The following is a 19,968-nucleotide window of genomic DNA, read 5'->3' on the forward strand; positions in this document are numbered from 1 at the left end:
GCCATTGTGGGTATTCTATTGTTTGATTTAGTTTGAAGGATTTTTGAACGTAAGGGTAGAAGGAAATTCAGTTAAGTGAACCTTAATTCTGCATCTAGGACGTTCGTTCACGCTTAGAGGTAAGGGAAGCTTATTAATTTAATTTACATGATTATGTGTTGTATGAACGTTTGTTGACTAGATGATTTAATATGAAAAATGATTGAGTTATGTTATGATGCATGAAATATATGAAATCTCTATGTTTGGATGGTATGAAATATGAAAGTGATTATGATATGAATGTGTAAAGTTATGAAGTTATATGTTAAGAAATGAGTTTGAATCTATATGAATTCTGAATATGAAATTCCCCTAAGATAGTGTATGTTCGTTACTGAACAGTCTTTGACCGTTCGGTTTTCTGAGTGAACTTGATTAGAATTGAATTCTTTCATTTGGGAAGAATCCTAGTTGAGGGCGAGTGTCTGCGTGTTGTAATACTATATTTGAGCGTTCGGCCAAAGCATAGCTGTGTCTTGATATTCCGTGATAAGCTTAAGTATATATATGTATATATGTATTTGTATATTTTAGTTATTCTTAAACACTACTTCAATAGTATTTTGGTATATTTATCAAGACCCTCTCTTTAAGGTTTAGTAGCACTAGGTATTATACCAAGTGTTCGTCCTAAGCAAGTGTTTGGTCTTACATCAGGTACTCCTTCTAGCTCCTTAAGCTAAACTTCATAATAAGAGCGTTCGTTCAAGCCCACTAGGGTTCGCTCACTATAGTGTTCAGTCTTTAACTCGCATTTGTATTTCTTGATACTAAACCTAAATAATCTAAGTTTTCATAAGCGTTCGGTTTCTTCATGGGAATTCCTCTACGTACTATTCTTTGAATATCTTGAAGTGTCTGTGTCCATTGGTTCCGACCTAGAGCCTTAGTACTGAGTAAGGTTATTTAGGTGTTTGGTTGGAGCTCTTAAGAGTCAGTTCATCTAATTGGCTCATTTTGTAATTTACGTTCGTTCTATTCGTTTCTCGTGATGTATGATTGTACTCGGGTTCTTTCTCAAACCGATAGTAAACCTCTTGGTCTAAATCCATTCTGGAACTGGAGACCGCTCGGTCTAGCTCCAATTGTTCGGTCTCGTTCTGAGTCAGGGTTGAACGTTCGGTAAATTGTATCCGAACGGACTTTTGGGTGAAATATTTAAATGAGATGATTATTAATGAAATAAAAGAGAATATGATATGGATGGAAATATGTTGATTTTGGACGAGTGTTTCGGGAAGGAACGACTCATGTATGAATATTGGAATTGGTAAAGTATGACTGTGGGTATGCTAAGCTGGCTGTTCATCCTAATGTTCCGTGAGTACTCGTCTTCACGTAGAGGAGGGTAGGTCATGTGTGGGAACGACAGGAGGTCCTAGTCCTTAGGGGTACTTTGGACAGATAGGACTAACCTCTGGTGGCAGCTGATGAGGACATTCCAGTTACTACATCACCCGGGTGTACGAACGCCTGTAACTACACAGATTTCATACAGTCCGGACAATCAGTCTAGTAATAGGTTTTGTATGATACGTATGTTGAATTTATCTTGTGTGTTTGATTGTTTGAAATGTATGTTTATGCATGAATTAAATTATATAAGCTTACCCTGTGTTTCCTGTCTTGTCTTGTTTTGTACGTTCGTCTTGTCATTGCAATGATCATCCGTGTGGATGTGAGTAGAAGGAGACGTACTGTTGGAAGAGACGCTGGAGGAAGAGAATCTTGTCGAGGTTGAAGTTAAGGCCGAACAGTAGGACGTTCGGTCAGTAGTAGTTTATAGTAAGGTGGTTGTCTGATCACCTTTTCCTTTTGATTTTGATTGACCGTTCGCTATTTTTCTTTTGTAACCCGTTCGGTCAAAATTGTACCTCTGTACATCTTTTAATTTCTTTTTACTACCTTGTAAGGCCGTTCAGCCGAGACCGTACGTTCTTATATAGTGTAAAACTGATCTGTATATTATTAAATGTTATTATTCTATTATATAGTTTTAGACTTATTTTTGGATGTTACATATTCGTACACATTAATTATTTTATTACCACGATATTTTTAATTCAGGTAAATAGTTTATTTATTACATTAAGTAATATATTGATTTTAATATAATAAACGAATTAAAATATTAATAAAAGTTTTAATTTAATTTAATTATTTAAAATATATCAATGATTAAAATAATTAAATATGTGATTGTTCATAATTTTTATATGCGTATTAAAAAGATACTTAATATTAATATATAATTAATATTAAAGTAACCTTAATTAACATTAAATGAATATTTTTGTTTTGTAAATTGAAATTTAATGATTATTTTAAAATTAATTATATTAATTTTAATTTTAATTTTAAAGATACATATGAAAATTAATAAAATATAATAAAAAATATTAATTACATATTTAATTATCTAAATTATTAATGAAATTAAAAAAATAAAATAATATAAAATTTATAATAAAACTGTAATCTTTTAGCCTTTGAATTGTATTTACCAAGTGGTATGTATAACATATTTTTAATATAATGTCAAATCAATTGGATCAATTATTAATTATTGATCTAATAGTTCCGTCATCAATTAATTGACCAAACGGTTTGTGACGGAACTGATTTTAGTAACACAGTTCACGAGTTCATATTCCATAATTTAATTAGTAATTTAAAGTAGTTAATTTCCATACAAAAGTATTTTTGGAAGGAGAAAAACAAAATAAATTAGGAATACCGAACATATAGCTACCATAATTAATTAAGGTTCTGGTACGTTCAACGGGAATTTTGCACAATAATTTTTAACAGCAAAGTGAAAGATAAAAAAAAAGAGAAATTAGATAGGATAAGAAATGTGATAAAGAAACAAATATGAACAAAATGTTTATGAAAAACTATTAGGTGAGTTGTATTAAATTAATTCAAAGCGACCCAAAGTTATTATGACAAAAATGGTATGAAAGTGATATACTCCAACTTCCAACCATACACGACAAAAATATAATCAACTTATAAATCCAAATCCTAACTTTTTTTAGCACCAAATATTTTTAATACTCATTTATTGTAACGGAGAAATTCATTAGTATAGAACTCTATTTTCACATTAAAAATATTCTTAAGTTAATAATTATGTTTGTTGTGAATTTATGGATAAATTGACCTACCAAAAACAACATATAACGTCATGCGTTTAACGTCGAACCACTAAATAACCAACGTTAAAAATGACCGGTGACATTTTTGTAAATAAATGTAATTATTAAACGTCGTTTATAATTGTAATTCGACGTAAAAGAATATAAAACGTCGAATATCCTAGCGTTAGACGTTAAAAGGTTAGTGAATTCAATAAAAATTTGAGCGGGAGATTGAAAATTCATTCACTTTATCTTAGCGCGCGAGATCATCTTCTCTTCTCAAACTTTTCTCGAACGAAGTTTGACGACCATCATAGGTAATCTTTCTTTCATTTGATACAAATGCATGTTAATTAACTACTTTATGTATGATTTTCGTTTGTTTTAACCGATTATTTTCGTGTTCTTGTCCTTCATAGACGCATTCTGCTTTCTCTCTCACGGGTGACGACACTTTATTCCGATGAACCCACCTTTAGAAGGTTAGTTTTCGTTTTCGTTTTGAAGAACTTATTTGTTGAACTTCTTTATTGTTTTTTTTAACTTGTTTATGCTTGTTGTTTGGTTGAACTTGTTTGTCGTTGTTGTTTGGTTGAACTTGTTTGTTGTTGTTTGATTGAACTTGTTTGTTGTTGTTTGATTGAACTTGTTTGTTGTTGTTTATTGTTGTTTGTTGTTGATCAAAGTTCATGCTTTATAAAATACCAAAAACTTGAAATTTGTTGTTTTCCTGCTTTTCAGATCTCGTAGAGTTGTTAAAAAGGATCACAATCAATTAAAAAAAATAAAAAAAAATTCATTAACATCGAATATTGAAAAAATTCGACTTTAAGTTAACGTCATATATTGACAAAATTCGACATTAATTTAACGTCGAATTTAAAAATCGACCTCAATTTAACGTATCCTGATATGACATCGTTCACGAATTCGTCGTTAAAAGCCCAAAATATTCGACGTTGTATGCGATTTTTGTACTAGTGCTATAAAGTATGAATAAAAAAACATTTCAAACAATGAATTTCATATATAACCAATAATAAGAAAGAAGAAAAAAAATAAGAGTACATAAAATGAATTTTATATTACAATCTAAGCCTTTACTCTCTCACGGATTGTTTAAATTCTACAATAAAAATCACAATGCTAGCTGTTAATGTATTTTGTATAACTAACTTTGTGAATGAGGTCACTTTAACGTAATACTTGTTAGAATTAATCTAAGTATCATGTAATTTGTTATGTTATGTTTGTTTTCTTCTCAATAATAAAAATACTTTTTATACCAACTTTCTATATTATAATTCATCATATATAAAAAGTGATGTAATAACGGTAAATAAAATAATATTTTTTATACCGATTATAGGTATAACATATATAAAAAAGTAGAGGTAATAACATTTTTGTAATAAAAAAATTTATATTAATTTTTATAATAAATAAAAAAACTATGTATATTGGTTTTAATTATAACTAGTATAAAAAGGGGTTTTCAAATCATCACTTACAGAGATTTTTTACTTTTAGTCCAAAATGTTCTCTCTTCTCCCTTTCACTTCTAGCCATGAAATGGAACCCTAGCTCCATAAGAGACATCGGTTTGGTTGCATACCAGATCAACCCCATCCCTATTGTCGCTTTAGCTTCACTTTCACCAATGTTGACCTAACGACATCATTATCGACGATTGTTTTTCCCCTTCTTTCTGCCATGCTTGACCATCGTTCGTCCTCGTCATCGTCAAAACTATTTAAATATGAAACTTTTATGTTCTAGTTTTTCTTTCTTAAGTGATGCACGTAGTGGTATTCATGGTTACTCGCAGTTTTAGATTTGTAATGGAGAGAGACATGATTTGTAACTACGTATGGCTTTGCATCTTGGAAGTCTGATATGCGTTGCGATGGAGATGCGATCTGGGGTTGTCATGGTTTGTGCAATCTGCAGAAGGGATGCTTATGTGTTTTGGCAATGCAAGTTAAGTAGTGGTGTTTCGTGGTAGCAGACCTTCAAAATTTCCTTCTCCGACGAAACAAGAAAGAGGTTCGATAATTTTTGCTTGTGAGAAATTTTCTATACCAGTTGTACATTTAACTAGTATAAAAAGTGACATTTTCTATATCAGTTCTATAACCGGTATAAAAGATCAATACTTTCTATACATCGTACTTCTATACCAGTTCCAAAATTGGTATAAAAGCCCATTTTTAACAAGTATAAAAAGGTTTTTCTACATTAGTGAATAAAGTCTGTCAAATATAAATAGATTTTTGAATACAATATGAAATAAGATAAGGATTTAATTTTTACATTTCTCTATTTCTTCTACTTATCTACTTTCTTCCAACAAATGGTATCAAGATTTGAGACCTTATATGGTAGTCATCGCTTTGAATGGAAGAGGAAATTTCTTGTCCACTTTCCTAATTTTGGATTGAAAAAGTTATGACCATTGGGTGATTAGAATGGATGTCATTCTTGTTTATCAAGAAGTTCTTGAAACAATGAAAAAATGTATTGGTGAAAAGGAAAAGGAGAATTCGACAACCAAAGAAAAGAGACTTCATGGAACGTTGTTTACTTCATCAATATGTGGATCTTATCAACTTTGAGAAGATTTTCAAAGCCCAAACAACAAAGGAGGCTTGGGATATTATACAAAGAGCATATGAAGATGCTGAGAAGACCAAGAAAGTGAAGTCATAGTCTTTCATAAGCCGGTATGAGTTGTTGTCCATGCTTGATCAATAATTCTGGCAGAATAAAATAGGATAGAGAAATGCGGACATTATTCTCTAGTTTGACCACATCGTTGTTGCAATAAAAGAGTCCCAGGATATTGAAAAGATGAAGATAGAAGAGCTCCAAGGACCGTTGCAGGCACACGAGTTGAAGTTGTTATCAAGACATTATGACAGAATAGTTGAAGAACAAGTTTTGCAAGCAAAAGTCTCTAAGAAGACTGCTTCATCACGTGGAAGGTGGAAGAAGTGGAAAGAGGAATCAAGAGAGGAAGAAGATTCAATGCTTTAACTGTGAGAAACTAGGGCATTATGGAGCTGATTGTTGGCATGGCAAAGGGAAGAAAACAAAAGAGTCAAATAATGATGCTTATGTGGATGAAACTGATGATAAACTTATGGGTTTAAACCCTTTAGTTGTCCCTATTTATGTGGGTTTTTCCCAGTTTGATCCCCGTTCTTTTAAAATTCCCAATTGAGTCCTAAAAAGTGTTAATTTGAATCAATTGAGCCTCTGCCGTTAAATTTACTTAATAGAGTTAAGTCTTTGCACAGGTGGGAGGTTGATGTGTCAATTATTGAACACGTGTCATACTGAGAGTTGAAACGTGGCATGTTTAGCATGAAGCATCTCCAAGTGCATCTCATAACAACCGGAAAATTCCAATTCCACCCTTCCCAGTCAAAAAGCTCCTCGAGCTCTACTCCATCTCCCCCGGCGACCTCTCCTTCGCAGGCCAAATTTTCCGGCGAATCCAGACCCCTTCCACCAACGACTGGAACGCCGTTCTCTGAGTCCTGGCCCAAAGCCTAGAACCGATGCAGGCCTTGTCATGGTACCGTGCCCTTCATCTTCATCAGCAACATAAGCATTTACTTTGTGGGCGGACATTGAGCCTTTGGTGTCAAAACAACGTGCGTTTGCAATGTTTGCAACTAAATCCAGGTCAAGGAAGCGGGCATCCAAATCCGAACCCACAAAAACCGATAAGAGCAACCGATCAACAAATGATAATTTCGATCTCGATTTGGATTTTGATCTCTCAGAGTTCGTCTTCTTTGCTTTTGTCTTTCATTTATTTAATTTTCGGAATCTAAAAGTTTAACCTATTGTGCAAATCTGTAGTGACATCAAAGGAATCGTGTCCGCGTTGCACCTAATCAGAGACAAGGTTCAGAAGGATGGTCAGAAGAAGAACGAAGAGACAATTTCCAGGTACTGCTTTGCGTATGTTTCGATCCCACCCGAAACGTTTCTGTTACCGTAGTTTGAACTTCGAAGATTGTGCCTAGAAAGATTCGAATAATGCGTAGAAGGTTTTAGCGGTTTTGATTCAGATGCGCTTGCTTCTTTCTTGCTTCTTTCGAATAATGCGTAGAAGGTTTTAGCTGCTTCGAAGAATTCATGATGAGAAACATTTCCAAATTCTGTTCCAAAACATTCAACAAAGGTGTTTCCAGCAACGTGGTCACGGTCATCAAGCCGAGGAGGTAATCGCCTTTTCTTGTTATAAACCAGCAAATCCATGGACTCAATTTTGCGAGTGATCGGTTGAAGAAGAGTAGGATTGTGAAGAGCGTTTTGAAAGAAAGTGAGCAAATCCATTGTGGGGATTTTGTGTTGTTATCAAATGTTTATGCAGCGCAACAGAGATGGTACGATGTTGGGAGGGAGAGGCTTCAATTAAATCGGAAACGTTCTCTGCAAAAAGGCCGAGTGGATCCAATTTGGGAAATCGGAGAACCAGCTGGAAAAGAAGCACTATAGAGGAGTCTGCCAGTGGCCTCGGGAAAGTTCGCCGCTAAGATCCGACTCGAACAAGCGCGGGTCGAGAGTGTGGCTTGGAACCCTAATTTGGGTTTTAATTTTTAGAATATCTTTTTAATTATATATTCCACGTATGCAGCATAAAGAATGCTAGTTTAAAAATATTGGACACGTCAACTCCGATCTCAGCAAAAATTTAACTCCGTCAAGTAAATTTAACGGCAGGGGCTCAATCGATTCAAATTAACACTTTTTAGGACTCAATTGGGAATTTTAAAAGAACATGGATCAAACTGGGAAAAACCCACATAAATAGGGACAACTAAAGGGTTTAAACCTAAACTTGTGTTGCTCATGGTAACAACACAGGATGATATTGTCTCTAAAAACTAGTTCTTCAACACTTGTTGCTCTAATCACATGACTGGACACAAGAACTGGCTTACCAATCTTGATACCAGCAAATAAAGCAAAGTGAGGTTGGCTAATGATAACACCATAATAGCAGCAAGTGGAGGAAATATTGTGATGAAAAAAGATGGAAAAAAGGTAGCAATTATTAAGAGTGTCCTATACATTATTTTCATGAAGTGTAATTGCTAAATATAAGATAACTACTTGAGAAACTTCTCGGTTACCATGAAGGATGAATTGTTGAAAGTTTATGACTCAAGACACAAATTGATATTAAAGTCTCTCTTGTCAAAGAACAAAACTTTTCATATGAAAGAGCATCAAGTTGAAAGACAATGTTATGCAACCACTATCTTGAACAAATCAAATTGGATTTGGCACATAAAGTTCGATCATCTAAATGTTCACAATTTAAAAAAAATATAAAGAAACATAAAAAAAACATTTTAGTCCTTTCCTTATTTTTCTTATTTAAGACTTTGGTGTTTGTAAGATTTGAAAATTTTACTAGATTCATCTAATGAGTTTTTGTTGGGAGAGGAGTACATAGTCACTTAATCACTCACGTAATAGAGACATTTTTTCTTTTAAAGATAACACTTTCCTTACTCAACCCATACTATCTATTTTATCATACTAGTGCAAACATACTATTTGATGTCACCTAATATGCTATGCTTCTAAGAAAAACAAAGCCTATATAATAATGTGATGGTATATTTGAAAATATTCACATAACTATAAACAATAGTTTTTGGATAACCGAAACCTATACCCTTATTGCATGAGTATAGGCTTCAGTTATTTAAAGAGTCATAGTTTATAATGATGCAGTGACATTATTTTAAAATATTTTCACAAGTATAGGCTTTAGTTCTTTAAAGAATTGAAGCCATAGTTATGCAAATATTTTCCAAAATGTCACCACATTTTTAAAAGCCTTTAATAGATGTCAAATTAGAGGCTTTCAGTTATAAGTTAAATTGAAGTCTAGACTTATCTATGTAGGATAAATTTGTGAATTTTTACAACTCGCTAAAGGTCATGTTGCATAGCATTACTTCATTTTTCTCCTCCGTCACTGAATTTCGTGTTTTCCTCCATTATAGTATTCATTGATGTTCATTTTTGTCTTCATTATCGTTTATCTTCCTTTTCGTTTATCGTTTATCTCTTTCATTTGTTTTTATTTTTCTCTTCTTGCTCATAATGCGATTTTTCTTCTCATTTTGGTGTCCATGCTACGCTTTGGTAGTCATTGTCATCTTTTTGTATTGGGACGTTGCATCATTGCAAGTTCATGTTGATCTTGATTTGTTGCATTTGGGATGCTACAACATTGTTGTTGTTCTGATTGTTGATTCGTGTTTGTGTAATTGGTCTTGACATCACTCATTCTTACTTTTACTCTTGTTCTTGTTTTTGAAAACTTTGTTTTTTTTAATCGTTTTATGCTTCGATTGTCTTACCAACCGAAGCCTATTCTTAAAATATAGTCTTAGGAATCACAGTCTAAACTACGGTTGTAAAATCAAAGTATGATGACTAACAAAAACTAGTGCCAAAGTCGTGCACTAGTAATTATAAGATTTTTTTTTATCTTCATCTCTACCATTTTTAAATTATTTCATTTTCCCTAAAAAAAATTAATGTGATTCCATTATATTATTAACAAACTTACAATGAATTTAAATTCAAATTCCTTTATGTTAGAGAGAAAAAAACAAATTATTTTCTCTCATCATGATTGAACCTCAAGCAACCAGTCATGATCGGCAACCAGTCGTGTTGTTATATATAGTAAGCAATAATTACATAAATCAGGTTAAAAGTCAATCTAAACAAGTATGACGTGTGACACTTTATTTTACATTAATTCCGTTAGTTTAAAATACAGATATGGTTTATAATACAATAGATGTCTCTGCATTCGACCGTCTATGACAGGTGATCAGACTCAGTAAAAACTAAATAATATGAAACAAACTCGTTTGTTCAAACTAATGTTAACATTTATAATGTTTCCTTCAACGTCAAGGTTTCGCCTCTTAAACCTTACGTTTATCTGATGAAAACTAGAACTTGGCGTAGACAGAATACAAATTTTCGGATTTGAAGTTGAACTTCGTTTATTCTTTGATTAGAGATGTAAGAACATTAATGTAAACACATTATAAATTCAGATCCTTAATAACTGTTTCTGCACTAAGTTACTGATTTTAAATCATATTTCCAAAGATATAAAAGAAGAGAGCATAATAATGAACAGAGAGAGAGAATGGAACCTGAATGGTAAGGGTATGTTGGGGAATAAGTAGGGTTTCCTCAATTGTGGTGGCAAGGTGAGCATGAAAAACATATCTGCCCATTCTAATTTCTGCTCCTCAGAAACAACAAAGGCCTGACCATATCCCTCCACACCTTCTCCTTCTCTCTGTGCAAACATTTTTTTCTCTTCCATTGGAAGATTAAAGAATTCAAGAGCACCTCTCTTCACTTTCTCCACCAACGAACTGCTCACTCCGTGATTAATTAACTGCACGTTAATAGTAATTCATCACTTCATAATCAACATGTTAATAAAAAGTGTACGTTTATTTGTGGAACAATCAGGACATGTAGTAATCGATTCTACTGTATGAATACGAGCTAGGACTATGAACAGATAATTAATCAAAACTCTTTAATCTGGATAATTCATTGCACCAATTTGACCTGAAAGAAACCCCACTCTTTGGCGGCACAGTGCAGGTTTTCCAGCTCAGGTTCCTTGAGATCTTGCGAGAACAATTTGCTTAGGTCAATGACGGGAACTTGGGGTAAAGGTGTGGTGGTAGATAATGTTGGACGTTCATGAAGTGGACGAACATAACGCTCTGGAACACTCGTCAACGCCTCCTTTGCAATTTCTTGGACAAAGGGCACTGTAAGAGAAGTTGAATCCATCAGCAGAGCACACAGTTCAAGATGGATGTTTGGGTTGTTTTCTTAGGTTGCTTGACACAGGAAGGAAGGCCTTTAGAACACCATTTGAAATCAGAATTGCTCAAGTTTACAAAATATATATCTTAATTTTTTTTTATCTCCTTGTCTAAGTTTGTGTGACGGCAACCCTAGGAATTTTAAACTAAATTTTAAGCAGGCCAAATACTAGCATGTTCTGAAATTTCGAAAATAATCTAAACAAGGGTGCCGACAAGTTTCTTTGTATGTATCTTGTTGTTCATATGCATATCCTTAATATGCTGCGAGCCATGGATGTGTCTTAAGGAAACTTCAATTGAATAACTTGTTGTGAAAACGAAAATATGTTTGACAAATATATTTCATTGTTTAAATTATATTTTCCGCACTTTTAATTAACTTTATATCAACTACTCCTTATATATAATATTTGAACATTGTTGAATAACTATTATTTTAAGGATTAAATAGTTTTAAATTTATCAACTATAAAACGATTTTAGAATTTTTTTTTTATCTGAAACTTTTTTAATTTCTATATTTTTATCCAAATAAAACTTATGTTACACATAGTTGTCATAACATTTATTTAACAAACATAAAACCATGAAGGATCATACAAACTCCATGATAAAATTACATATTACACATAAACAAGAAAAACCTATTATAAAGAAAGAGCTAAGTAAATACATGAATGGAAATTCTTGAGCATATTAAGAGATTTATCACTGGGTAACCTTTTCACTTTTTAAAAAACGGCCTTTACAACTTTTTAGAAATTCTTACTTTGGAAGATTTAGTATTAACTTTCTTTGGCCTACCTTTACTAGATTTTTTTAAGTTTAAACTAGCTCATCATCCTTTTTAGTAATAGAATATTCCCTCTCATCAAGCAAAGTAGTCAATTTAGAAACTAATTTCAATTCCTTTGCAAAATGATCTTTCTTACATGTTAAAACATTAGGAATTGCCTCAGGACTATTAGGAGGTGAATCTAGATGTTGTAATGCTTACAACACTAGTGCAGCGAGGGGCTTTTACCGCGGTTATTTTTCACTATACGTCGCGGTTTACGAACCGCGGCATATTCAGCCGCGGTAGTAAGTCAGAGACTTTAGGCCGCGGTTATGACCGCGGTATATAGGTTGCGGAATATGCCGTGGTTGTCCAAAGAACCGCTGCCTAAATCCTTTTTAAAAAAAAAAAAATTGTCCACTATATGCCGCGGTTGGGGTTACAACCGCGGCATATTCCCCTGCAGTTTTTTAAAATTGCAGGTCTGTTTTTGTGATATCCACTACCACAAAAACAGACCTGCATATAGTAGTGTCTTGAATCTCTGCAAAAGACAATTCATATTAATTAGTGTATATGAATTCAACATTTGGGAAAAAATCAAAATTTGTTAAAGTTATCAAAATTTGTTAAAGTTACCACCAATGAAGAAATCATGTTAAGAATGCAAAAGGGCATAAATACCTGGAACAGGGGCGGCGAAAAAGCTTGGTGCAACAAAGGGGAATGGCAACGGAGAGGAATGACAGGCGTTTCAAACGATTTTGATCGGCTAAAACTGTTTCTTATCGTCAAAAATGGGAAATGACCGAACAATTTTGAGTTTAAACGGTGAAGAAACGAGGGAACTGAGATGGGTGGTCGGCGGGAGAAGAAAACTCGAAGTCCAGCGAGCGTCTGCGCGAACAAGACGATACTGTTCCAAAGTTTTATTTTTTAACTCTGACTGGGGAATCTACCGCGGTTCACTACTTAACCGCGGTATAAGATGGCATTTTTGAAATTATTTTTAAACTATATGCCGCGGTTCGGCGGCAACCGCGGTATAAGATGGCATTTTTTAAATTATTTTTAAACTATATGCCGCGGTTCAGAGGGCAACCGCGGTATATTCCTCTAAATATTTCAAATTCATTTTAAATTTATTTCAGGTAGGAGAATAGGTTGCGGTTACACTGAGAACCGCGGCATATACCCTTGTAACTTCTGAAATTCTCTAACTCAGTCAGCCCCTGCAATAAATTGACAGGGGTATATGCCGCGGTTTTCCAGAGAACCGCGACATATAGGCTGTTATTTAATTTTTTTTTCAGACGTGGCGTCAAAGGGGATGGTTGACTGGCGTATATGTCGCGGTTCCCCTCTGAACCGCGGCATATTTCTTCGATTTATTTACAAAACTACCACCGCGCACCATTATGCTGCGGTTTCTAGTGAGCCGTGGCATAATGTGCGTTGTAAAAACCCAATTTTTTACTAGTGTAAACTATTTATGATAATGACATTCTCCAAAGAAGGCGTACCAACCAAGGAAGCAGCCTCCACTAGTGTAACACCCCGAATTGGGCATTACGATTTATGTTCCATAAAACATTCATCTAATTTTTTTTAAAGATAAATTTCAACTCCAACAAAATACTAGATTCTTTATTACAACACAAGTCCTTTGAAAATAAAATTTCACACAAATTCAGAAATTCAAACATAAAATTCTTTAGAAAATTTACCAAGGCTCTTTTCCCCGCATGTTTCTCATCTTCTATGCAAGTCCAGAACCATATGCCAATTCATCTATAATATTGTCTGCTCCCGTATAACACCACAAATTATGCTATCATCACAGTCACATGCACAAACAAGCAAGGATGTGCTAATCAAAACACAGTAAAGCATACATCATAATCATACTCAGTCACATAACTCGATTAAACAACATCATTTATGAATTTCAATCTCGTACCAGTTGTATCATTCTTTCGTAACCTACCGTCATACAAATTCTACTTACCAAAGCAATTTTGTTCGAGTCATTATTCCTGCTTAGCAAAGCAGTCCTGCTTACCAAAGCAAAGTTCAAATTGAGTCATTATCCCTACTTATCAAAGCAGTCTTTCTTACCAAAGTAGTGTCTTGCTTACCAAAGCAGTGTTCTGCTTGCCAAAGCAGTGTCCGATTAGACTCATCCCTACTTATCAAAGTAGTCCTACTTACCAGAGTAGTGTCCAGCTCCGACCCGACTTACCAAAGCCATAGGAGAAGAAAGTAAATGAAACTTGGATTTATAGTTATGGCAAGAATACATATCATATACACATCCAAACTTACATAAACTGATTTACAGTTCATGAATTAACTCAACTAATGATTTCAAACTCAGTCATGCTCAACTATAATTTAATCTCTAGTATAGACTAGGTCATATAACTAATCTTCCAATCCATAACTAACCAGGTACAACTACACATACAAATCAATAATATAATTACTCAAGATTTCACCAAATACTAATCAATTTGAATAATTCATGGAAAGATTCACTAGTACAAAAATCACGTACAACGTCGAATATTTTGGGCTTTTGACGGCGAATTCACGAACAATGTTATATTTGGAAACATTAAATTCACGTCGAATTCAAAAAATTCGAGGTTAAACTAACGTTGATTTTTGTCAATATATGACGTTAAACTAACGTCAAATTTTGTCAATATATGACGTTAATCATTTTTTGTTTTGTTTTTTTTAATTAATTGTGATCCTTTTTTATAACTTTACGAGACCTAAAAAATAGAAAAACAACAAATTTCAGTTTTTGGTATTTTATAAAGCAAGAACTATGAACGTAGTATCAACAACAAGCAACAATAAACAACAACAAACAATTTCAATCAAACAACAACAACAAACAAGTTCAATCAAACAACAACAAACAAGTTCAACACATAAGTTCTTCAAAACGAAAACGAAAACTAACCTTCAAAAGGTGGGTTACTAGTGACAGAGAAAGTAGAATGTGCCTATGAAGGACAAGAGACTTCTTATCTTCAGCCCACACAAGCTTGTCAATCTCATATATTTGTTACAGATTGACTAGGTCCTCGACCATCTTGGTCTTCTCTTTAACCATTTCTTTGAGTAGAAAATTAGTTACCCTATGACTGAGTACTAGTGGTAGACTTTGGAATTCCAAAAGAGCACATAGAAGAGTGCCATCTCAATCACCTTTAATTCATCTTCCCTCAAACTGATTGTCACGTCCTTGCGCATATTAAAGAAAAGGCTCTCTAAACCACCCAACTCAAAAGCCTTACCCCATAACTCAAAGTTCCACCTTGTACAAAGAACTTGACCCTCACTTTTTTTCTATCCTACTAGTTTCCCACAACTTTGGAGGTGTAGTCCTCTTTATTTCGCTCTAAGGTTGATGTGTCTCCACCACTAGTCTCCTTAGGTTGGGAACTTATGTATCCCTGTCCTTTTTTGCTTCCTCAACCATTTGATTGCTTAGTTTGTGGAACATATCCTCATCTGTCCCCATCTTGGAAATGTGTTGGGCAATGTAATCTATAAACGCCCAAAAAAATTTCAGATTTGCTTAAAAATATTCAAGTTGCATGCTATTTTACATTTATCGTATAGTTTAGTAATTGGCTGAAAGGACAAATAAACCTGAATAATTTTATTCGTAGGTATTTTGCAAGGAAGCTTCCCTAGGATTCCAATAATCCTCTTTGGACAAAATTTCCTTCGACCACTACTTATACCCCAAATGGTTGTTTGCCCAATAAAATGGAAAATTCGGCTTGCCGTTTACATCACAAAAGTATAATCACCCAGCCGAGTTTTCTACCACCCTAAAGAAGTCATTCTTAAGCTTCTTAAATGAGTTGGAGTATGCATCAAGAACATAAATGCCCAACCTACTCACCAAAGACAACTAAGTAATCAAATCTCTTGCTCGAGTAAGATAAAAATGAAGGAAGCATTCACATGATGACAATAAGAAAATGGTCTGGCATACTAATCTAAACACTTTAAGAATACATCATCTGTTTGGATGGAATTGTGTTGGCGCAATAGTTAAAAGACAGAGGACACCTATTGTTAACTCGTCAAATGGTAGTTAGACGTGGAGTTATAGGAATAAACACATATACACATAGAAAAACTCCTTCACATACCCCTCTCGGTCATGGAAAACGTTATCTATAACATTCACCCTCTCAATTATATTATAGCCCATTCTCGGTAGGGTCTTCCTTTTATCAATAGTTGTCTCCATCACCACCCCCTTAGCCATTAATGACGACACATCAAAGGTCATTAAGGTTCGACTACTACTATTATCTAACTCCTCCCTGAAATCCATATTTGACCTACTATGCCACATACCTTTTAATAGTTAACAGTTACAAGACGAACTTCTCTCACAATGATATCGACAATAGAGTAAATTTCTCAAGAATTTGGTGCCTAATTGAGGCAAATGGACCTCCTATTTATAGCATATATTCGTGACCTTTCACCTTTACACCCTTATCCTCAACCATTGGATCTCCCTAGATCTGAAGGCCAAGGGTGTTAACTCTACATCTTCTCTGTGACACCCGGGCACGGAGACGAGGGCGGGGAGTGACGCCGGTGCAAGAAGCATGGTGCAGGGGGCACAGACAAGGAGCGGCTCCTGGCAGCTTCGGGTGGAAGGGGTACATGGATGAATCGAACATACACCGGAATGAGAGGGATCTGGAGACTGTATAGGTATGGGACTATACAGTTGAAGGATAGCTTAAAGGAATTGATTTGACTACTCATATCACCAAAATGCATTTGCTTTTCGGTAGCCTGACTCATAAGAACTCCGTAGTTAAGCGTGCTTAGCTTGGAGTAATTCTGGGATGGGTGACCTTCTGGGAAGTTTTCCCGGAAAGTGTACGAGTGAGGACAAAGCACACTGGAAAGCCTGGTGGTGATCTGTGGGGGCAGTCAACGGTCCCTGTGAGTTGCCGGGGCGTTACTGATGGTATCAGAGCCTAGCCTCTCCCAGTACGGTGTGGTTCGAGGACGAACCAGAGCGGAAGCTGGTGGGCATGTGACACCCGGGCACGGAGACGAGGGCGGGGAGTGACGCCGGTGCAAGAAGCATGGTGCAGGGGGCACAGACAAGGAGCGGCTCCTGGCAGCTTCGGGTGGAAGGGGTACATGGATGAATCGAACATACACCGGAATGAGAGGGATCTGGAGACTGTATAGGTATGGGACTATACAGTTGAAGAATAGCTTAAAGGAATTGATTTGACTACTCATATCACCAAAATGCATTTGCTTTTCGGTAGCCTGACTCATAAGAACTCCGTAGTTAAGCGTGCTTAGCTTGGAGTAATTCTGGGATGGGTGACCTTCTGGGAAGTTTTCCCGGAAAGTGTGCGAGTGAGGACAAAGCACACTGGAAAGCCTGGTGGTGATCTGTGGGGGCAGTCAACGGTCCCTGTGAGTTGCCGGGGCGTTACATTCTCAGCATCACTTTATTTCCTATACAACACATCAATCTAACACCTCTTCATCTCCCTTATCACGTTAGATCTGAAACTTCATCATTACAACTTTTTTGTCGTTATGTCACTAGTGCAGAAAGGGCATTTAACGTCTGTTATTTTGGCCTTTTAACGTCAGCTCTAGAATCAACGTCTTTGTGGGTGACGTTAAAAGGTTCGACGTCTTTATAGACGTCAGTTACTGCATGATCCGACGTCTAAAGGGCTCTATAGATGTCGGACATTGCATTAACCGACGTCTATTGCAGCTCGTGTCTTTGGGTAGCGTAATAGCACCTTCTTCCTTTGCTAGTTTCGTCATAGAAAAGGTTGCGTCTTTTGGATCTCTTATGGCATTTCAACCGAAAATCGAATCTGGGTCCTTGCTTAGTTCCATTAAAATCGCCAATGAAAACGAACGGTGACAAGAACTAGGCAAGGACCGAAGTTCGATTTTGGGTTGAAACGCTATAAGACATCCAAAAGACGCAAGCTTTTCTTACGAGGAAACTAGCAACGGGAGAATACGGTACTACACTACCCAAAGACACGAGAAAAACTACACCAAAACACAAGAAAAACTCATTTTAATCGGTTCAAATGAAAGATAATCGACCAAAGACTAATATAATCGAAATAAAAGAACGTTTAAACAGTTCAAAAGAGACAAAAACGCACCTGAAAAATCAATGCCACGGAGAGAAAAGGCGAGAAGGAAGACGAGGAAGTGCTCGTAACTATAGGTTTGATGTCTGATTAGCAGCAAACTAGACGTCGGCTCCCCAAGTGAACCGACGTCTATTCTAGCCTAGACGTCGGGGCCCTCACTAATATGATGTCCAAAACAACTTTTCAGCTACCTTGTCAGGCCATTTAGACGTCGGATGGCGGGATCCGACGTTTGTACGGCGGAAGAAAATAACTTTTCATCCACCTCTCAGACATACACACGTCCGTTAGGTGGAGCACCGACGTCTATAATCGAATATAGATGTCAGGGTGGCGGGATCGGACGTCTCTAAGGCGGAAAAAAGTTACTTTTCACCTACCTGTCAGACATATAGACATCTGTTAGGAGGGGTGACATTAAATAATATTATAGACGTTGGGACCCTCCTAACAGACGTCTATATGCCCACTTATTTATGAAAATTCCACCGGTCAATAATTTACATTGGTTATTTTGTGGTCTGACGTCTACGGGGTGACATTAAAGCCTAATTTTGCACTAGTGTGTTTCTAGAGGCTAGGGACTATTACACCTATAGGGCTACATAGCCAAAGAAATAAGATGAGAATCGAGTATCGACATTGTGATCGACAAGCCAAGGACTGAAGACTGACTATTGATATGTAACACCACGAAGCTCTTTGCAAATCTTTAACATGTACCATATTAAAGCCTAGGGGATGGTGTACTATATATTACAAGGTTACCCTCAGACTTAGCAAGAGTTTCCCCTAGCTAAGTACATGTCAGCCTACTAAGTTGACTTATATTTGGTCCCTACCTATTCGACCAGGATGACATTACACTAATTATATTATCTACAATCAGCTATAATAATTTGAGACTAACAGGTAATTGCGTCATGTGGCCTAGGCCCATTCAAGTCATGGGCCATTAATAGTAGTATAAATAGAACAATCTACGAGGTATGTTAATTATGTTCATTAATTATCGCAATTATTACTTGTTGACGCACTTGGCTGACTTGAGCTCAAGAGTGTCTTCTATTGGCACAACCTTTACTTGGCTTAAGAAAAACGAGTACCTCGAAAGAAGATGAGTACCTTTGGAGTCGAAGGATTGAAGTGTTGAAATTTCTTTTAGAGTCTTCACAAGATATATTTAACCCTATAAGAACAATATGATAATTATATGAAAAAGAAAAATAGAAAAAATAAAGGATAAAATCACGTTTAGTTCTCTTATTCGTTTGGAATATCCGATTAAATCCTTAATTTTTATTTGGTTCAATTAAGTCTTTATATTTATAAAGATGATCTAATTAGGTATTATTCATAATATTACTGTTAACAATGTGTTTGTGCATGCCACATATTAATTCGTAGTTTTTAATTGGTTTAATACTCAATTTTGTCCTAGTTTGGTTGGCAAATCTCAATTTTGTCCCTTGTTAAAAAAGTGTTTGAAATGGGTCCTTACTTGTAAATTTGTGAGTCAAATTAGTCCCTTCCATTAAATATAACCAAACGGAATTAATGAGATGATGATACGACAATAGTTAGTGGTTACGTGTGAAAGTATAATTGTGTGCGTGGTTACGTATTGGTTAATTAGAGAAGAAAGAGTTTTATTAAGAAATTGGGTTTTTTAAAATCAATTTCTCCATTCTTAGTCAAGACAACAACTCATATTCAACCATCGCCATAACCATCTTGCCACTCACAGCTACTACCAACACCTTTTCACTAATGTTCATTCCCATCCTTCTTATCATACTTTTCTCCTATTTCCCCTACTTTGAACCAAAAACATAACACACCAAAAACAGATTAACAATCCCAACCAACTCATTCTCCATCTTCAATCCTCA

General features: G+C 35.4%; 1 protein-coding gene across 1 annotated transcript in view; it reads right to left on the reverse strand.

The window, feature by feature from the left end:
* Positions 1–11,195, reverse strand: part of LOC108319714 (protein SRG1) — a 34,885-nt gene extending 23,690 nt beyond the window's left edge. Inside the window, exons 1-2 of the mRNA XM_017550940.2 lie at positions 10,827–11,195; positions 10,397–10,647 (exon numbers count right to left, since the gene is read on the reverse strand). Coding sequence (XP_017406429.1) covers positions 10,397–10,647; positions 10,827–11,057 — 482 coding nt within the window. The 5' untranslated portion in view covers positions 11,058–11,195. The remainder of the gene's footprint in view (positions 1–10,396; positions 10,648–10,826) is intronic.
* Between the last annotated feature and the right edge of the window lie 8,773 nt (positions 11,196–19,968).

Source organism: Vigna angularis, chromosome 1, assembly GCF_016808095.1.
Source record: "Vigna angularis cultivar LongXiaoDou No.4 chromosome 1, ASM1680809v1, whole genome shotgun sequence".
Lineage (NCBI taxonomy): Eukaryota > Viridiplantae > Streptophyta > Magnoliopsida > Fabales > Fabaceae > Vigna > Vigna angularis.